Raw genomic sequence first — 13,783 nt, 5'->3', positions numbered from 1 at the left:
CTTTACCTGTGAATCTGCAATTACTTAAAAATTAGAATAAACATGGGAGTCTTGGGTTACCATGGTAGTGTCAATTATTTAATGGCAAATTGTGTGTAAACAAAAACTTGGATATGACAGTGTAAGGATGACAGCCTCTACAGAATAGGAGAACAGTAAGAGGGTGTGCTGTGCCCACTTCATAAGAATAAGTAATAGGAAAGAAGTAAACAATTAGATAGCTTTAAACATTTTTTCAGCTTGAGGACTTTGAAAAGTTTCCAGCTTAATGCATCATCATAAATTTGTTCAATTCAAAATAAAACAAAATATTGTATTAAAACCTTTGGAAAGATGTTAACATTTGAATAATTTTTTCCCTTCTGTAATAAATTTAGAGGCATTAATCTTTTAGAGACCAAATGAATCTCAGGGGTCTGTAAGTTACCAAGGATAGTTCCATGAAGATAGTGTACCTGCAAGAAAGATGCCCATAAGGACTAGTGGTATCACCCGAGGTACCTAGAAACAGCAATGGGATGGATAAACCAGCATACTTGTCAGTTTTTTTCATGCACAATGTCCATAATACTTACCTTTTCTTCTTTTGCCATTTCTTGCTTTCCTTTGGTATCCACTGCTTTCAGAAAAGAGGCCCTGGCTCCTGCTCTGCAAGATCGAGTTTCTAAACTGCCAGAGCCGACACCTGGGGCAAGTTCAAACATCCACTGAGCTCGGAACCTCTGGAGTTGTGCCTAGGGGAGAAAAGTATTTTAGGACAACTTGGGAACAATCTGTCATTAGGTCCAATGTCAATTTCCATACATGTATACGTATTCTAAGACCAAAAATCACTGTCTTTTAAATTACTAAGTTAATACCATTAAACACCTATTCTAAAATAATTTTCTGCTTAAAACTTTAAAGAAATTATGAAACTTTGCCTAAAATAAGACTGTCTATAGAAGAAAAATCTAATAGTATGGGAAAACCACATTTTAATTAGAATAAAAAATATAAGCCATCACTTAGGGACTGAACTTAGATGCTTTCCATATTTGTTTACTTGGAATACACCATCTAGTAGATATTGAAATTGTCGCTAAAAATTCTCTACGCAAGCCCAAAGTATTTTTTAACAGCCCTTGTCCGTTTTAATAAGAAAATTATTTTTCTAATCTGTACCATTAAATTTTTTTTAAGTACAGAAAAAGTGAAGTCCCCTGTGTGGTGGACGCCAGTGTGCTGCCCAGTTCCTGCTTCAGGAATAAAACGCTGATTACTTCACCTGCTAGGAGAGCAACTGACAACAGCCTTCAGCTGTCAGCCCTCCTGGGGTATTGCCTCAGCCAGATCGCAGCCCCTTCCCAGGTGATTCCTACCCAGTGGTAAATCAATGACAGTGATCAGTGACTGAAAAAGCTAGGCTCGCAAAGGTTATTCCGTCCTCAGAACTTCCTCTGGATAACAAAGGTGGTCCATCAAGACTGTGCAGCAGCTCCACTCCCTCCAACTCTGGCTTCCCTCCCTCCTTTCCCTCCCTTCCCTCCCTTTGAGGGGACAAAGCAGATCTATGCATTGATTGTGGTGTCGATCCCCACAGCACTGCTTACAAAACCTCCTACATGGTACTTGCACCTCCAAGTCTGCTTTCCTCTTAAAGAAGGCCACTGCCAGTAGGACTACAGACATTAGTCCTGTTTTCTTCTGTTCAGGTATATATAAAACACGTTTTAAAAAATGTTTTCCCTACATTCTGTACACGACTTTGGTTTTGGTTCCCACCTTCCTACATCTAACACATATACCTCTGACCTAAAGACTCTTCAGCAGCACTCTTTAAGTCTACTTGATAACACATTCCAAATAAACATTATAAAGCTTATAAATTTAGTCATGTAGTGTACATTGATTGGTTGTACACTACCGATTTTTCTATTTTCAATGCACAAATATTTATCCCATCCTTTTAAATGGCTACTGGGCATTTCATGTACAAATGCATCATTACTTAACACAAGTGATGGATATTTAGGTTGTATTTCATTTTTCCATATAAATATGGAAACAATAAACAATACTATAATATTGTAACATATAAACAATACTACAATAAACATTTTTGTACAGATGTATTTACTCAATTTATCCACTCTTTCTTTTTTAAAAAAAGATTTACTTATTTTTAGAGAGAGGGGAAAGTAATATCAATGTGCAAGAGAAACACTGATCGGTTGCCTCTTGCATGTCCCCAACTGGGGACCTGGCCCACAGCCCAGGCATGTGCCCTGACTGGGAATCGAACCAGCAACCTTTCTGTCTGCAGGCCAGCACTCAATCCACTGAACCACATCAGCCAGGGTCTCATTATTTCTTTAGGATTATTTTCTTGGACATAGAATTGCTGCTGATTCAAAGGGAATGCATGTTTCTTATTTTGACCCATATTGCTACTCTGCCTTCCAAAAATCTAGCAATTCACATTTCGATGTACACTACATGATAATTCTCCTAGCTGGATGGTAATGGGCATTATTCACCAATCTGACCATTTAGGAAAAAACTAACTGTAGATTTAATTTGTATTTTTAAAATTATTGATGAGGCTAATTATATTTTCAAATGTGTAATTGTCATTTATATTATTTTTTTCCATTAGCTGTCCATTCATATCTTGTGTTCTTGCTAATTTATAAAGATAACTTATATATATACTGAGGCTATCATCAATCCTTTGCCCATATGTGGTAAACAGTTTCTGGAGCCAATTATTTCTCTTTTGACAGATGTATTATATCTTCTGCTATATACAGGTTTTAAACTTTTAGGTGGTCAAATCTGTCAGTCTTTTTCTTTGAGGTGATGAGTTATGAGTCACGCTTAAGCCTAGGTTTGAACACTTGAAACCCACATACTAAACTACTGAACACTTGAAACCCACATACTAAACTACAAGCAGCAGTTGCTGATAAATCTTTTTACAGAAAAAGAAATCCATAACATAGTTATAACTTAAGTATTCTATAAACTGGTATGAAATGCAGTTATATTCAATATAAACAAACCTATAATTTTTCACAATTATGACCAATTTCTGCTTATCCATGGAAAGCAGTGGAATGGAAATTATACACACGGTGAAGAAACATGCCTGCAGATCTGTTTCGGCAGGGCTTTCATTTTCATCATCATCTGCTCTGATAGACTCAGAATGACAATCTTCCTCAGCTTCTGCCTGAAGCGGGGAGAAAACCAAAATAATCAGGATTATACAAACATTGGCTTCTCTCTGAAATCTGCATCTCCTATTCAGCTACTTGCCCAGTGAAATCGTTTTTTCTCTCTAGACATCTTCTTCATGGTAAGTTTAAAGATTCCAATCAGAAAAACCTGCTACTTTAATTTTTTAATAGTGTAGAATAAACAACTTCACTGCGCTCTAGTTTAAAGTGTTTTGGTAGGTGGTTAAAAGGAACAACTTCGTTTTAGAAAATAACATTTAGTGTGGTACAGAGTTCAGCAAATAGTTTTTGTTTCACAAGTCACTTAAAAGACCATGTATAGTCCACATATGGATGTCCCTTCTTTTATACGCTGGCATGTTATTAATACGTGAATATGACTTTTGTCTGTTTGCTAATACTTTAAATGTACTAGGAAGGCTCATAAATAAAAGGAACGCAATAGTGAATGTTTAAGATGACCTTCTATTTTGTTTTATAAATCCAGATGTTTATGTACTGAATTAATTTGAAATGGAATAAAGCAGGACTAGAGTTACTCTACATGGCTTGGAGCTTAACAGAGGTCTCACATCAGTTTCCTTTCATTTTATCCTTCTGTTCTCAGTGTTTGCTACATTAAACTGAACCCCACCTTCCAGTAAAGATGAAATGTTGCCTAGGTTCAGTCTGTTAAGTAATGGACTTATTAGCAAACAGGACTTGCTCAACACTTAATGTGTTCAGTCTGATAAAGAAATGTGGCAATCAGGGAAATGACCTTGAAAGTTAGTTAGAAATATAAATAATGAAACCTATTTATTTTATTCATTCCAAAGATGGCAAGTTTCACAACTGCCGATTTTAGTTGTAATTTGTTTCCAGAAAAAATGTTTGTATTAACACATATCTTGGACTACAGCAACCAGATATATACTTGAAGTATATAGTGCAACATAAATAAACTTTGCTTCCTATCTTATCTCTGGCAACCAGACTTCAAGCAGAGGTGCCTTTAAGACTTGAACCAGTTAGTATACAGTGAAGTGCTTGGCACACTGGAAAAGCTAAATCAGCAAAAAAAAAAAAAAGGGGGGGGGGAGAGAGAGAGGCCAAAACTTAGATGATTTCCTAGAAAACTGGAAAACTTAAGCACTGATGTATAATCAAATACATTTCATTTTTTTAGTCTGTAAGCTGGGAGCTTTTGTACTAAGAACATCACTAGTAGGAGAATAAACAGTAAAGGACTTTGAATTTATAGATCCCATTGAGAAATGTATTTCTCTCTTCTCAAATAAGGATCTGCTTTATTACTGTAAACTCTTAAGTACAGCTAATTAAAGGGAATCTGAGTTCCTTAGGGTATCCTCTTAGTAACAGCCTTCGCTACCTCTTACCTAGTGGTCATACTAAACGGACTTCAAGAGCTTCCCCTGCTCTCTCCAGTTCCCTCCTCCAGCATATGCTGCTGGAATAACTGCTGGAATGACTGCTCCTTCTTCCTCACATGGCTACTCTTCCTTCAATATTCAGCTCAGGAATCATCCCAGTAAGAAGCATTTTTTGATCCTCTTAATTCCCTCTTTTGTCTTCCCATTACACTTGTGCTTGTATCATGGCACTTAGACTTGTATTGAAATTATTTTTGCCTCTTTGCTAGAGTTAGTGCATTGGGAACAAAGATAACATCTTTCACCTTTGCACACTTAGAAGGCCAAACACGTTGCTTCATTCATAGCAGGTCTGTGCAAGCCTCAACTCTCTCATCTCTAAAGAAACTGTATTGGATTTGGTGACCTCTGAGGTCCCTTTTCCTAAGTGACATTCTAGGGTTAAAAGTTTACCACAAATCACCTTACAAGTTTGGCAATATTGAAGATGTAGTATTGTACCAGGATCTAGCACTAACACTAAGCCAGGTTGATAATAGGTGCTCAAAAAAATGGTTGAATTAATAAGTAAATTCCATGTGGATACATAATGCATAGCTCAAGAATGAGGAAACTGGAAACTACAATACAGGTAGCATCTTTCTTCTTCCCTGAGTTCCTGCGTTATAATAGAGTTCTAATCCATTACTTTGATTTTGATACTATGACAAAAACAAGAAACTATCAAATTTGGGGTTTTACTACATTTTTCAGTTCAAATACCAGCAGGTCCTCAGCTGTCGCCCAGATTTGCATTTTATTTTCCTAATCAAGTTTGACCTAAACCTCACTTTTCCCTTGAACAGCTCATGTCTTCATCATTTTACTCCTGTTTTACACATGCGATTAATGAAATGTAAAAAGTTAAGTGTGTAATCCTGGTCAGAGAACTACTTCTGAAAGTGTAGAGGCAGAGTCAATTATTGTTTTTTTAATCCGCCAGATTAATAAAATAAATTCATTCAGTCCTTCATTAATTCAATACATGAGTGTCTACTGTAAGCTAATTAGTTTGGTATCATTTCACCCTTGAGACATGCAACCCAAGAGATTAGTTTCTCAGATGGACAATTATTCAAAGCGAAAGAAGGCAGCGCAGGGCAGAGACTACATAATCCAGCCTGCAACAGTCCTATGGAATCTGCGTTGTCAATTTCTGGACCTAGCTCAGTCTCTCTCTACATTTGGACGGCACTGACACTTCTCAGCCCTCGCCGCTGGGAGGTTGAGACAGTCCTTGCGACCTCACGCCGCCAGGGCCTCCTCCTGCCAACGTCCAATCCAGGGCACTGGCGTGTCACGGGGCAGGTGCTTCCTAAACCCAGGCCTCTCCAAGCGCTCGGCTTTCCAGAAGGGGAGCAATCAACAAGTGTCTCCGCTTGCCAAGGCTCCCTCCCGATTTCAGATGCTGCCATGGCTCACCTCAATCTATGTTCACTGCTTCGATAAAATCTCTTGGGAGAAGCGAGATTGGTTCAATGTCTTCTGCGAGCCGAGAAGAAGCATTTTTCTCGGCCGTCCTGCAAACCAACCGCTCTTCACATCGACAAGCCGGGGAGTGGTCAGGACTGGCATCCCCCCAACTCCCTCTTAGGCCAGAGGTCCCATAAAGGGTAGCAGCGGTACAGCTCCTCCCACTCCTCCCAGCCCCTTCACCCCCTCCCTCTTCGGGGCACCTTCCCCCAGGCCTGACAGCCCCTCCCCTCCTCACGAATTCCCCTTCCCTCTCCTCAGGTTACCATGCTGGCGGGCTGATCGCCGGTTGAGGGGCTCTCTACACCCCCTCTGCACCGTCCCCTGAGGAGGTGTGCTGGGTGTCCGGGTAGCTACTCCTGCCTGTCTGCTGCAGCGGGGCTTAGCAGAGTTCTCGGTCGGAGAAGCGCACCAGGCAGCGGCAGTAACTGCGGGCCCGGCGTACGGCAGCCATCTTCACGGGATAGGGGGCCAGATCGGGGCGCGCTGGAGCTGCGGCCGGTGAGACCCGGAGTGAAGGAACACCCGTTGCCCGCGGAGGCCGAAGACTTTGCAAGAACTGGGCGCTGAGAGCCCCACACGCCGCTGCAGAGCTAACCCCTCTGCTGCGGAAACCTCTGCCAGCGCACCGAACATGCGCAGTGCCCTGGCGCTGCCTGCGTGCAATGCACGACTAGTTCCCTGGCCAGGCGCGTGCTGCCTAGTAGACGACCAGGGGGCGGGGACCGACTGTGTACGTGAGGCCAAACTGGGCGTGAGGTCACCCATTTGCGGAACCCCCGATTCAACCTGCTTAGTCGGCACAGTGAACACATAGGCAAACTTGAAAAACCATTATCTGAAAAATGTAACTCAACTTAAGCGTTGACCATGTGGCAAGAAGCCCTAAAGAGCATCAAAATTGGGCGCTCGACAGTCACTACACGGGGCATAGAGAGCCTGGTAGGAGCCTCATGCCAGGAATGCAAGGAAACTGAAACCACTACATCACAGGCTATTTTAATGATTAAACTTATTATTATTTATTGATTTGAGAGCGGGAGAGAGAAACATCAATTTGCTGTTTCACTTATTTATGCATTATTTGTTTTCTTCTCTGTGCCATGACAGATCAACCTGCAACCTTGGCATAGCGAAAGGGTGCTCTGTCCCGCTGAATCACCCCGCCAGGGCCAGAACTAAACATTTTTAAGACAAGGGTTTAGAGGTTGAAGAAAAGACGCGTTTTGGAGGGTAGCAAGGGGAAGGTAAACTCAGCCACTGCAAGGAAGGTCTCACTACAGATCCCATCATGCAACAAGAGAACGCCTTGAAACCTGAGTCCTGCCCCGCCTGTGCCCCCCTCCCCCATAGGCTCTGGGATGTGTAGTCCGCTGTTTTTCCGCAGAGCACTGAATTTACACAGGGTACTTGCTCCACCTCCTAAAGACCAAACACCGTATTTCCCTTCGACAGGCACTCTTATCAGGTGATATATTATTTTCACACACTTTGCATTGTTTTAAATACGGAATTGTTGCATGTTTTATGAAAACCTACAGTCTTTTATAGCCTCTTACCTTCATTCAGCAAACATTTAAGGAGGTACTAATAGTTATCAGGATTCTAAGACTACTTTCAAGGAGTTCACAGAGTTTAAATCTCTTATCCACTATTTCACCTTGGAGATGTTAGAGTCTTGGGCAGAAATATAGAGGCAAAGAAGGGGAGGTGGGGGGAGAATAGTGAGCTACAATATGGAAGCCCAGCTGCTGTCATAATATTGGGATCCTCCCTTCAGACTGGTGTTTTTAGTTACACCTTTAATCAGCTACTTATAAAAGTTATCTTTGTATTTAATGGAAACAAAAAATTTAATAATTTTTAATTTCTAAAAGAGACTCTAGGGCTTAGGTCTTTTAAGGATGATTTTCCTCCCAATGATCTCTTTAAAAGGAGTTTGAAATTTAAATCTGGGGGAAAGATTAGATGTAAAAATTTAAAATAGAAGAAAATTATATGTGCCTCTTGAATACAAATGATCAATTTTGCAAATAAAGAATGAAGCCCTGGCTGGCGTAGCTCAGTGGATTGAGCATGGGCTGCGAACCAAAGTGTCGCAAGTTCGATTCCCAGTCAGGGCACATACCTGGGTTGCAGGCCACGACCCCCAGCAACCACACATTGATGTTTCTCGCTCTTTCTCTCCCTCCCTTCCCTCTCTAAGAATAGATAAATTTTTTAAAAATGAGGTGTTGGGAGTTCCAGTCTTGCCTCTTTGCAAAACCACATCAGAATTACAAATAAATATAGAAAAATCATCACTCAGAACTGTCAGAAATCAAGTTGAATGGAGGTCTGACAACTATGGAATTAAAGAAACCACCTCCATCAAAAGGTAGGAGGGGTGCAGATACAAAACAAGCTGGTCTCTCTTTCAACCATGTGTGATGGATAAAAATTTGGGAGGGATATCTCAGGATTGAGGGGCCCCCAGCCCAGGGTTCCAGTGCCAGGAAGGTAAGTCCCCACAACTTCTGGTTGTAAAAACCAGCAGGGATTGAGTAGATTGCAGAAACTGCTGGTACCCCAAGCAGTTCCTCTTAAAGAACCCACCACACAGACTCACCTACTCACTTATTCCCTTTGAGCTCCAGCACTGGAGTAGCAGCTTGAAAGGCACCAGTGGTATACAGGGAGAAACTGAAGTGTCTGGCATCAAGTCAAACAGAAGCCATTGTCCCTTTTCTAAACCCTCCCACCACCAGGCCAGCAAGCTGGTGCCATATCTGAGATTCTATCAGTCTGGCTGACACTATTTGACCTGCCTTGGAGATCCACAGAAACTCCACCCTACCCAATTTATGGGGCCACCCAAGCTGCTTTTCCATATGAATGGTTGGTCTTGGCTCATGCTTCACAACTTCCTAAATCCTATCAAACAAGCAACAGTTGCCCTCAGTGAGCTCCAGGCCAGGCACTAACAGCAGCCTGCTTAGATTCACAGCTTGCCTTACCCTGGGAATTCCAAAGCCTAGCACAAGTAGCATCTCAGATTGCTTTATAGCTCAGGCAGGATGCCCTGGGCAAAACTGAGGTGGGGGCTGACCTTGGCCTGCACCTGGGAAACCCCAAGGCCAGCACACCCAGTGGACAGCTACAGATCACATCGGAGCACTACCACCCTGCCCCTGCACAGCTGACCTCCACAAAGGGCAGAGGTTGATGGTAAGTAGTCAGAGCCAATCTTTGCAGCTGATTGGCCTGGGTAACTCATTCCCATTGATCTGCCAGCAGCAATCAAGGCTCAACTACAAGAGGAGGGTTTACTCAGCCCACATGAAGGGTGTGCCTTGAGTACCCAGCTTGGGTGATAGGGGAGGCTGTGCCACTGGACCCTATAGGACACCTACTACATTAGGCCACACTACCAAGACAAAGCAGCTCTACCTAATACATAGAAACAAACACAGGGAAGTTGCCAAATAGAGGAGGCAAAGAAATATGGCCCAAATGAAAGAACAGAACAGAACCCCATAAAAAGAACTAAATGGAATGCAGATAGCCAACCTATTAGATGCAGAGTTCAAACACTGATGATCAGGATGCTCAGAGGAATGATTGTGTATAGCTGTGAAATAAAGGAAGAAGTGAAGGTTTTACAAAGTGAAATAAATAAATAATAAATATTATAAATATATATATAAAACCAACAGTGAAGGGAAGGAAGCTAGGATTCAAATCAATGATCTGGAACAAAAGGAAGAAATAAACATTCACCAATAACAGAAAGAAGAAACAAGAATTTTTAAAGATGAGAGGCTTAGGAACCTCTGGGACAACTTTAAATGTACCAACATCCAAATTATAGGGGTGGCAGAAGAAGAGGAAGAGCAAGAAATTGAAAAGTTATTTAAAAAAAAAAGAAAGAAAACTTCCCCAATCTGGTGAAGGAAATAGACATATAAGGCCAAGAAGTAGACAGTCCCAAACAAGTTGGACCCAAAGAGGGCCACACTAAAGAACACCATAATTAAAATGTTAAAGGTTAAAGATAAAGAGAATCTTAAAAGCAGAAAGAGAAAACCAGAGAGTTACCTTCAAAGGAGTTCCGATAAGACTATTAGTTTGTCACAGGTGTGCACAGGTGTGCACAGGTAACCAGGTTCTTAGTGATCGAGGACAAAGAATTGAACCGAACACACAAAGTTTATAGCATAAAGAAAGAGAGGAGGTTTATTAAGTGATAGTACACACCACAGGACACGGGAGTGAGCCAGCTCTGAGCAGAGGAAAAAAAAGGGCACGTGGGCTGGGGGGATTCTATTCTTATAGAGGCAGAAGCCCCCCTGCTAGTCTTTGGCGGGCTTTTCCTGCACAGGTACAAGGAGTTGGATTTCAAAGCTACTGCGCATGCGTGGTTTCCCATGACTTTCTTGATTGGCTACTGGAGAAGGGAGTCCCACAATGTTATTTCATTATAATGATATTATAATGAATCAGGGGTAGCGCGCAGGCGCATTCTATGATTCAGAGTTGTCCCAGAAAACAGGAACAACCCGTCTTAGGGGGTCTTTGTCATGTATAGGTGTTTTCTATCTCAGCCCTGCGGGGCCTCGGGAGCTTCCTTCCTGACTACCTCCTGCCTCAAGTTGATATCTCAAAAGAAACCTTATAGGAAAGATGGGGCTGGAAAGAAATATTCAAAGTGATGAAAGGCAAGGACCTATATCCAAGATTACTCTATCCAGCAAAGCTATCACTTAGAATGGAAGGGCAGATAAAATGCTTCCCAGACAAGGTAAAGCTAAAGGAATTCATCATCACCAAGCTATTATTACATTAAAGAGACTGATTTAAGAAAAAGAAGATCAAAACTATGAACATTAAAATGACAACAAACTCACAACTACCAACAAATGATTCTAAAAAATAAAAACAAAAACAAACTAAGCAAACAACCAGAACAGGAACAGAATCACAGTTTTGGGGATCATTTAGAGGGTTATCACTGGGAGGGGGATGGAGGAATAGGGGAAATGGTGCAGGGATCAAGAAACATATATGGTAGGAACAAAATAGTCAGAGGGAGCTTAAGAATAGTATAGAAAAGGGAGAAGCCAAAGAACCTAGGTGCACAACCCATGAACGTGAACTAAGCAGGGGGAGGTGGCAATTACTAGAGGAAAGCAGGTACCAGGCAGAGGGGCACAAAGGGAAATTGGGACAACTGTAACAGCATAATCAATAAAATATACTTTAATAATAAAATTACCAAGCTATAAAGTATAAGGTATTGAATGAGGTTTTGAAATATTTTCAGAACTATATTTCATTAAATGTGTTGAATGTTAATTTGAGATATCTTGGTCAATTAGCAGAGATGATTTCTATTTTTCTACCAAATGAACAATAAAGTAATAAAATAATAATTAGTATTTGTAATGATAAATTGAGCACATACTTTATTAAAATGCTGTTGGGTCTCATAGCGACTAATTTTCTACATTACATCAGTATTCACTAGACCTCTTTATAAGCTTGTATTAGCTCATATTATATTTACAGGGTGGTAATTTTCCCTGAGGCTAGAACTATGAACTAAGCCATTTACTAGGCCAGGACCCTCATTAAGGTACACCAAGATAGTTCCTCTGTGTTAGGTAGGCTTACTTAGACAGCTGAATCTGACTAGAACTGATCATTTTAGATACTTTAAAATCATTTTTCATGGGAATAGCATAAAATTTATTAGGCTCCTTATTTCCCTATCATTTCATTGGTAATAATTTTTTAATTTTCATTTACCACCGGCTTATGTGTTGTACAAGCAAACACAAAGGTAGATAAATGTTGTGTATTTGCCCAGTGTCCCATAACCTTTTCCAATTTAGGACAGGAAGTCTAAGAAAGCTTGACTGTCTTTTGTCTTGTAGGTTTTTTCAACAGGAGCAAGAGAGAGGGTTTTAGGCCTCTTTTACAGACTCTTTGGGAAAAAACAATCTGTCTTCAGTTCCTAGACTTCAAAAGTAAAAATAGTGACAGAAGCTCATACGGCAATGAGCTGGGGAATTTAAACTCAGAGAAAGATGTACAGTATGTAAAAAGTTACCGCTTTAGGAATTACAATTGTGTTGCTTAGGGCAATGTAGTTCCCCTCACTGGCGCCAGAAATCCGGGGATAGGGCCCAGCAAGGGCTTGCTTAACAAACCCTCCAGGTGATTCTGATGGCTCCAAATAGTTTCAGAACAATGGGCTTGGGGCAATTATGTAAATTTAAATTGAGGACCTCAAAGCATTTTTTTCATAGTGCTTCCGAGCCAGACCTTATATGGATGATTTAAAGTAATGTTTACAATACAGGTGAATGTGTTTTAAAAATTTCATATTTACAACTGTTGTGTAGAGCATACCTAGTCTGTTTCCCACCTGGGAAAATCCAATCTTTGAAACTCAAGTTGCTAATATAAAACCTCTACAGTTCAAAGAATGCTAACAGGCAATCAGTTTCGTCTTTATTTTAAACATCATTTATTGTGGTAAAATATATATAACACAATTTGCCATCTTACCCATTTTGAGCGTACACTTCAGTATTTCTTCACTTCAGCACAGATTTCTTTCACAATATCTTGCAACCTCTGTTAGGTTTTTTTTTGTCTTTTAACCATGAAAAATCTTTTCACCGTGATTACCTGTAATGCAATGTTCTGAAAATGTGCATCTACCGCCACCGTTCCTACATCTAGATATCTGGTGCACAGAGCGGCAATAAGGCGTGCGTAGGAAGCTGAGGTTGCGTTTGTGGTCTGGTGGTGGCAGAGACCACTGGGCTGAGTCGGTTTCCTAGCCTAGACTGGATCGCAGCGGCTCTGCGCTCCCGGGCGGCCGTGCGCGGTGCAGGGACGCGCAGCGCCACCGAGGGGAGCTGCAGGGTAACTTTTCCCAGGGAAAGCGGCCAGTCGTCCCCACTAGAAGCCTCCCTGCCTTTTGTTTGTTTTCCAGCTGGAGGCTGGAGAGCAGCCGGGTTCCTGCTGCTCTACCATGCGCCGCGCGGCCCTTGCGACTCGCGGGACCTCCCAGGCGTCCCTGCACAGACGCCTCGGCCTGTCCTAGCAGGGATCGCCCCTATTCCCACTTCCGGAGCGGGCTGCTGCGCCCCACTCGCCGAGGAACTGCGCTCACCGCAGGGGCGGGCCCCCGCCTGTGTTCGCCGCGCCAGTAAGTGGGGTCAGGCATTTAGGGGCTTCTGCCGAGTGACCTGTCACTCGGGGTGGTGGACTGAAGCTGCGGAAGGACTCCTGTCCCATGGCCCCTTGAGTGATCGGAGCGGGAAGGAGAGGTTAATGGGCTGTAGTTTCTCTGCGCGGTCATGTGGGTCTCTCCCTCTTGGCATGAAAACTCCCGTTTCCTCGGAGTCTGGAAGATTTTGATGGGTGTTTACCTTTTAGTGTTAAAGAGGGGAAAGATTCGTGCCCGGTTTGAAGCCCCTTTAGTAAGATGTGGAGGACTTGCTCTAGGAATTTTCCCGACTAGGCCTTTGGCTGTCCCGCAAGGGGTCTGAGCAAGAATCCTCACACATTTATGTGCAACCATTTTTCACTGGGTTTCTTTCTGCTCTTATTTCTTTCTTACTAATGGGAATGCATATTATGAGAGGGACGATGACGGATTTTCCAGAACAAGAGTTTCTTCAG

At 42.0% G+C, this 13,783-nt stretch overlaps 2 protein-coding genes across 6 annotated transcripts in view; one reads left to right on the top strand and one right to left on the bottom strand.

Annotated features, from left to right (window-relative positions):
- The window catches only part of FBXO9 (F-box protein 9), a 28,614-nt gene extending 21,821 nt beyond the window's left edge, over positions 1-6,793 (bottom strand). The window contains exons 1-4 of one of the 3 annotated variants that reach the window (XM_045844052.1): positions 6,373-6,793; positions 6,056-6,153; positions 3,045-3,214; positions 576-734 (exon numbers count right to left, since the gene is read on the bottom strand). In XM_045844052.1, coding sequence (XP_045700008.1) covers positions 576-704 — 129 coding nt within the window. In that variant the 5' untranslated portion in view covers positions 705-734; positions 3,045-3,214; positions 6,056-6,153; positions 6,373-6,793. The remainder of the gene's footprint in view (positions 1-575; positions 735-3,044; positions 3,215-6,055; positions 6,154-6,372) is intronic. The other 2 variants (XM_045844051.1, XM_045844050.1) reach the window with 2 other exon arrangements.
- Positions 6,794-13,072: 6,279 nt separating this feature from the next.
- Positions 13,073-13,783, top strand: part of CILK1 (ciliogenesis associated kinase 1) — a 51,927-nt gene continuing 51,216 nt past the window's right edge. For all 3 annotated transcript variants that reach the window (XM_045843511.1, XM_045843513.1, XM_045843512.1), the window contains exon 1: positions 13,073-13,307. The gene's annotated coding sequence lies outside the window, so the exon portion shown is untranslated. The remainder of the gene's footprint in view (positions 13,308-13,783) is intronic.

This window comes from Phyllostomus hastatus, unplaced genomic scaffold (genome assembly GCF_019186645.2).
Source record: "Phyllostomus hastatus isolate PE091 unplaced genomic scaffold, TTU_PhHast_1.1 phas_contig_40, whole genome shotgun sequence".
In the NCBI taxonomy this organism is placed as follows: Eukaryota; Metazoa; Chordata; class Mammalia; order Chiroptera; family Phyllostomidae; genus Phyllostomus; species Phyllostomus hastatus.
This window is presented reverse-complemented; position numbering and strand designations above follow the sequence as displayed.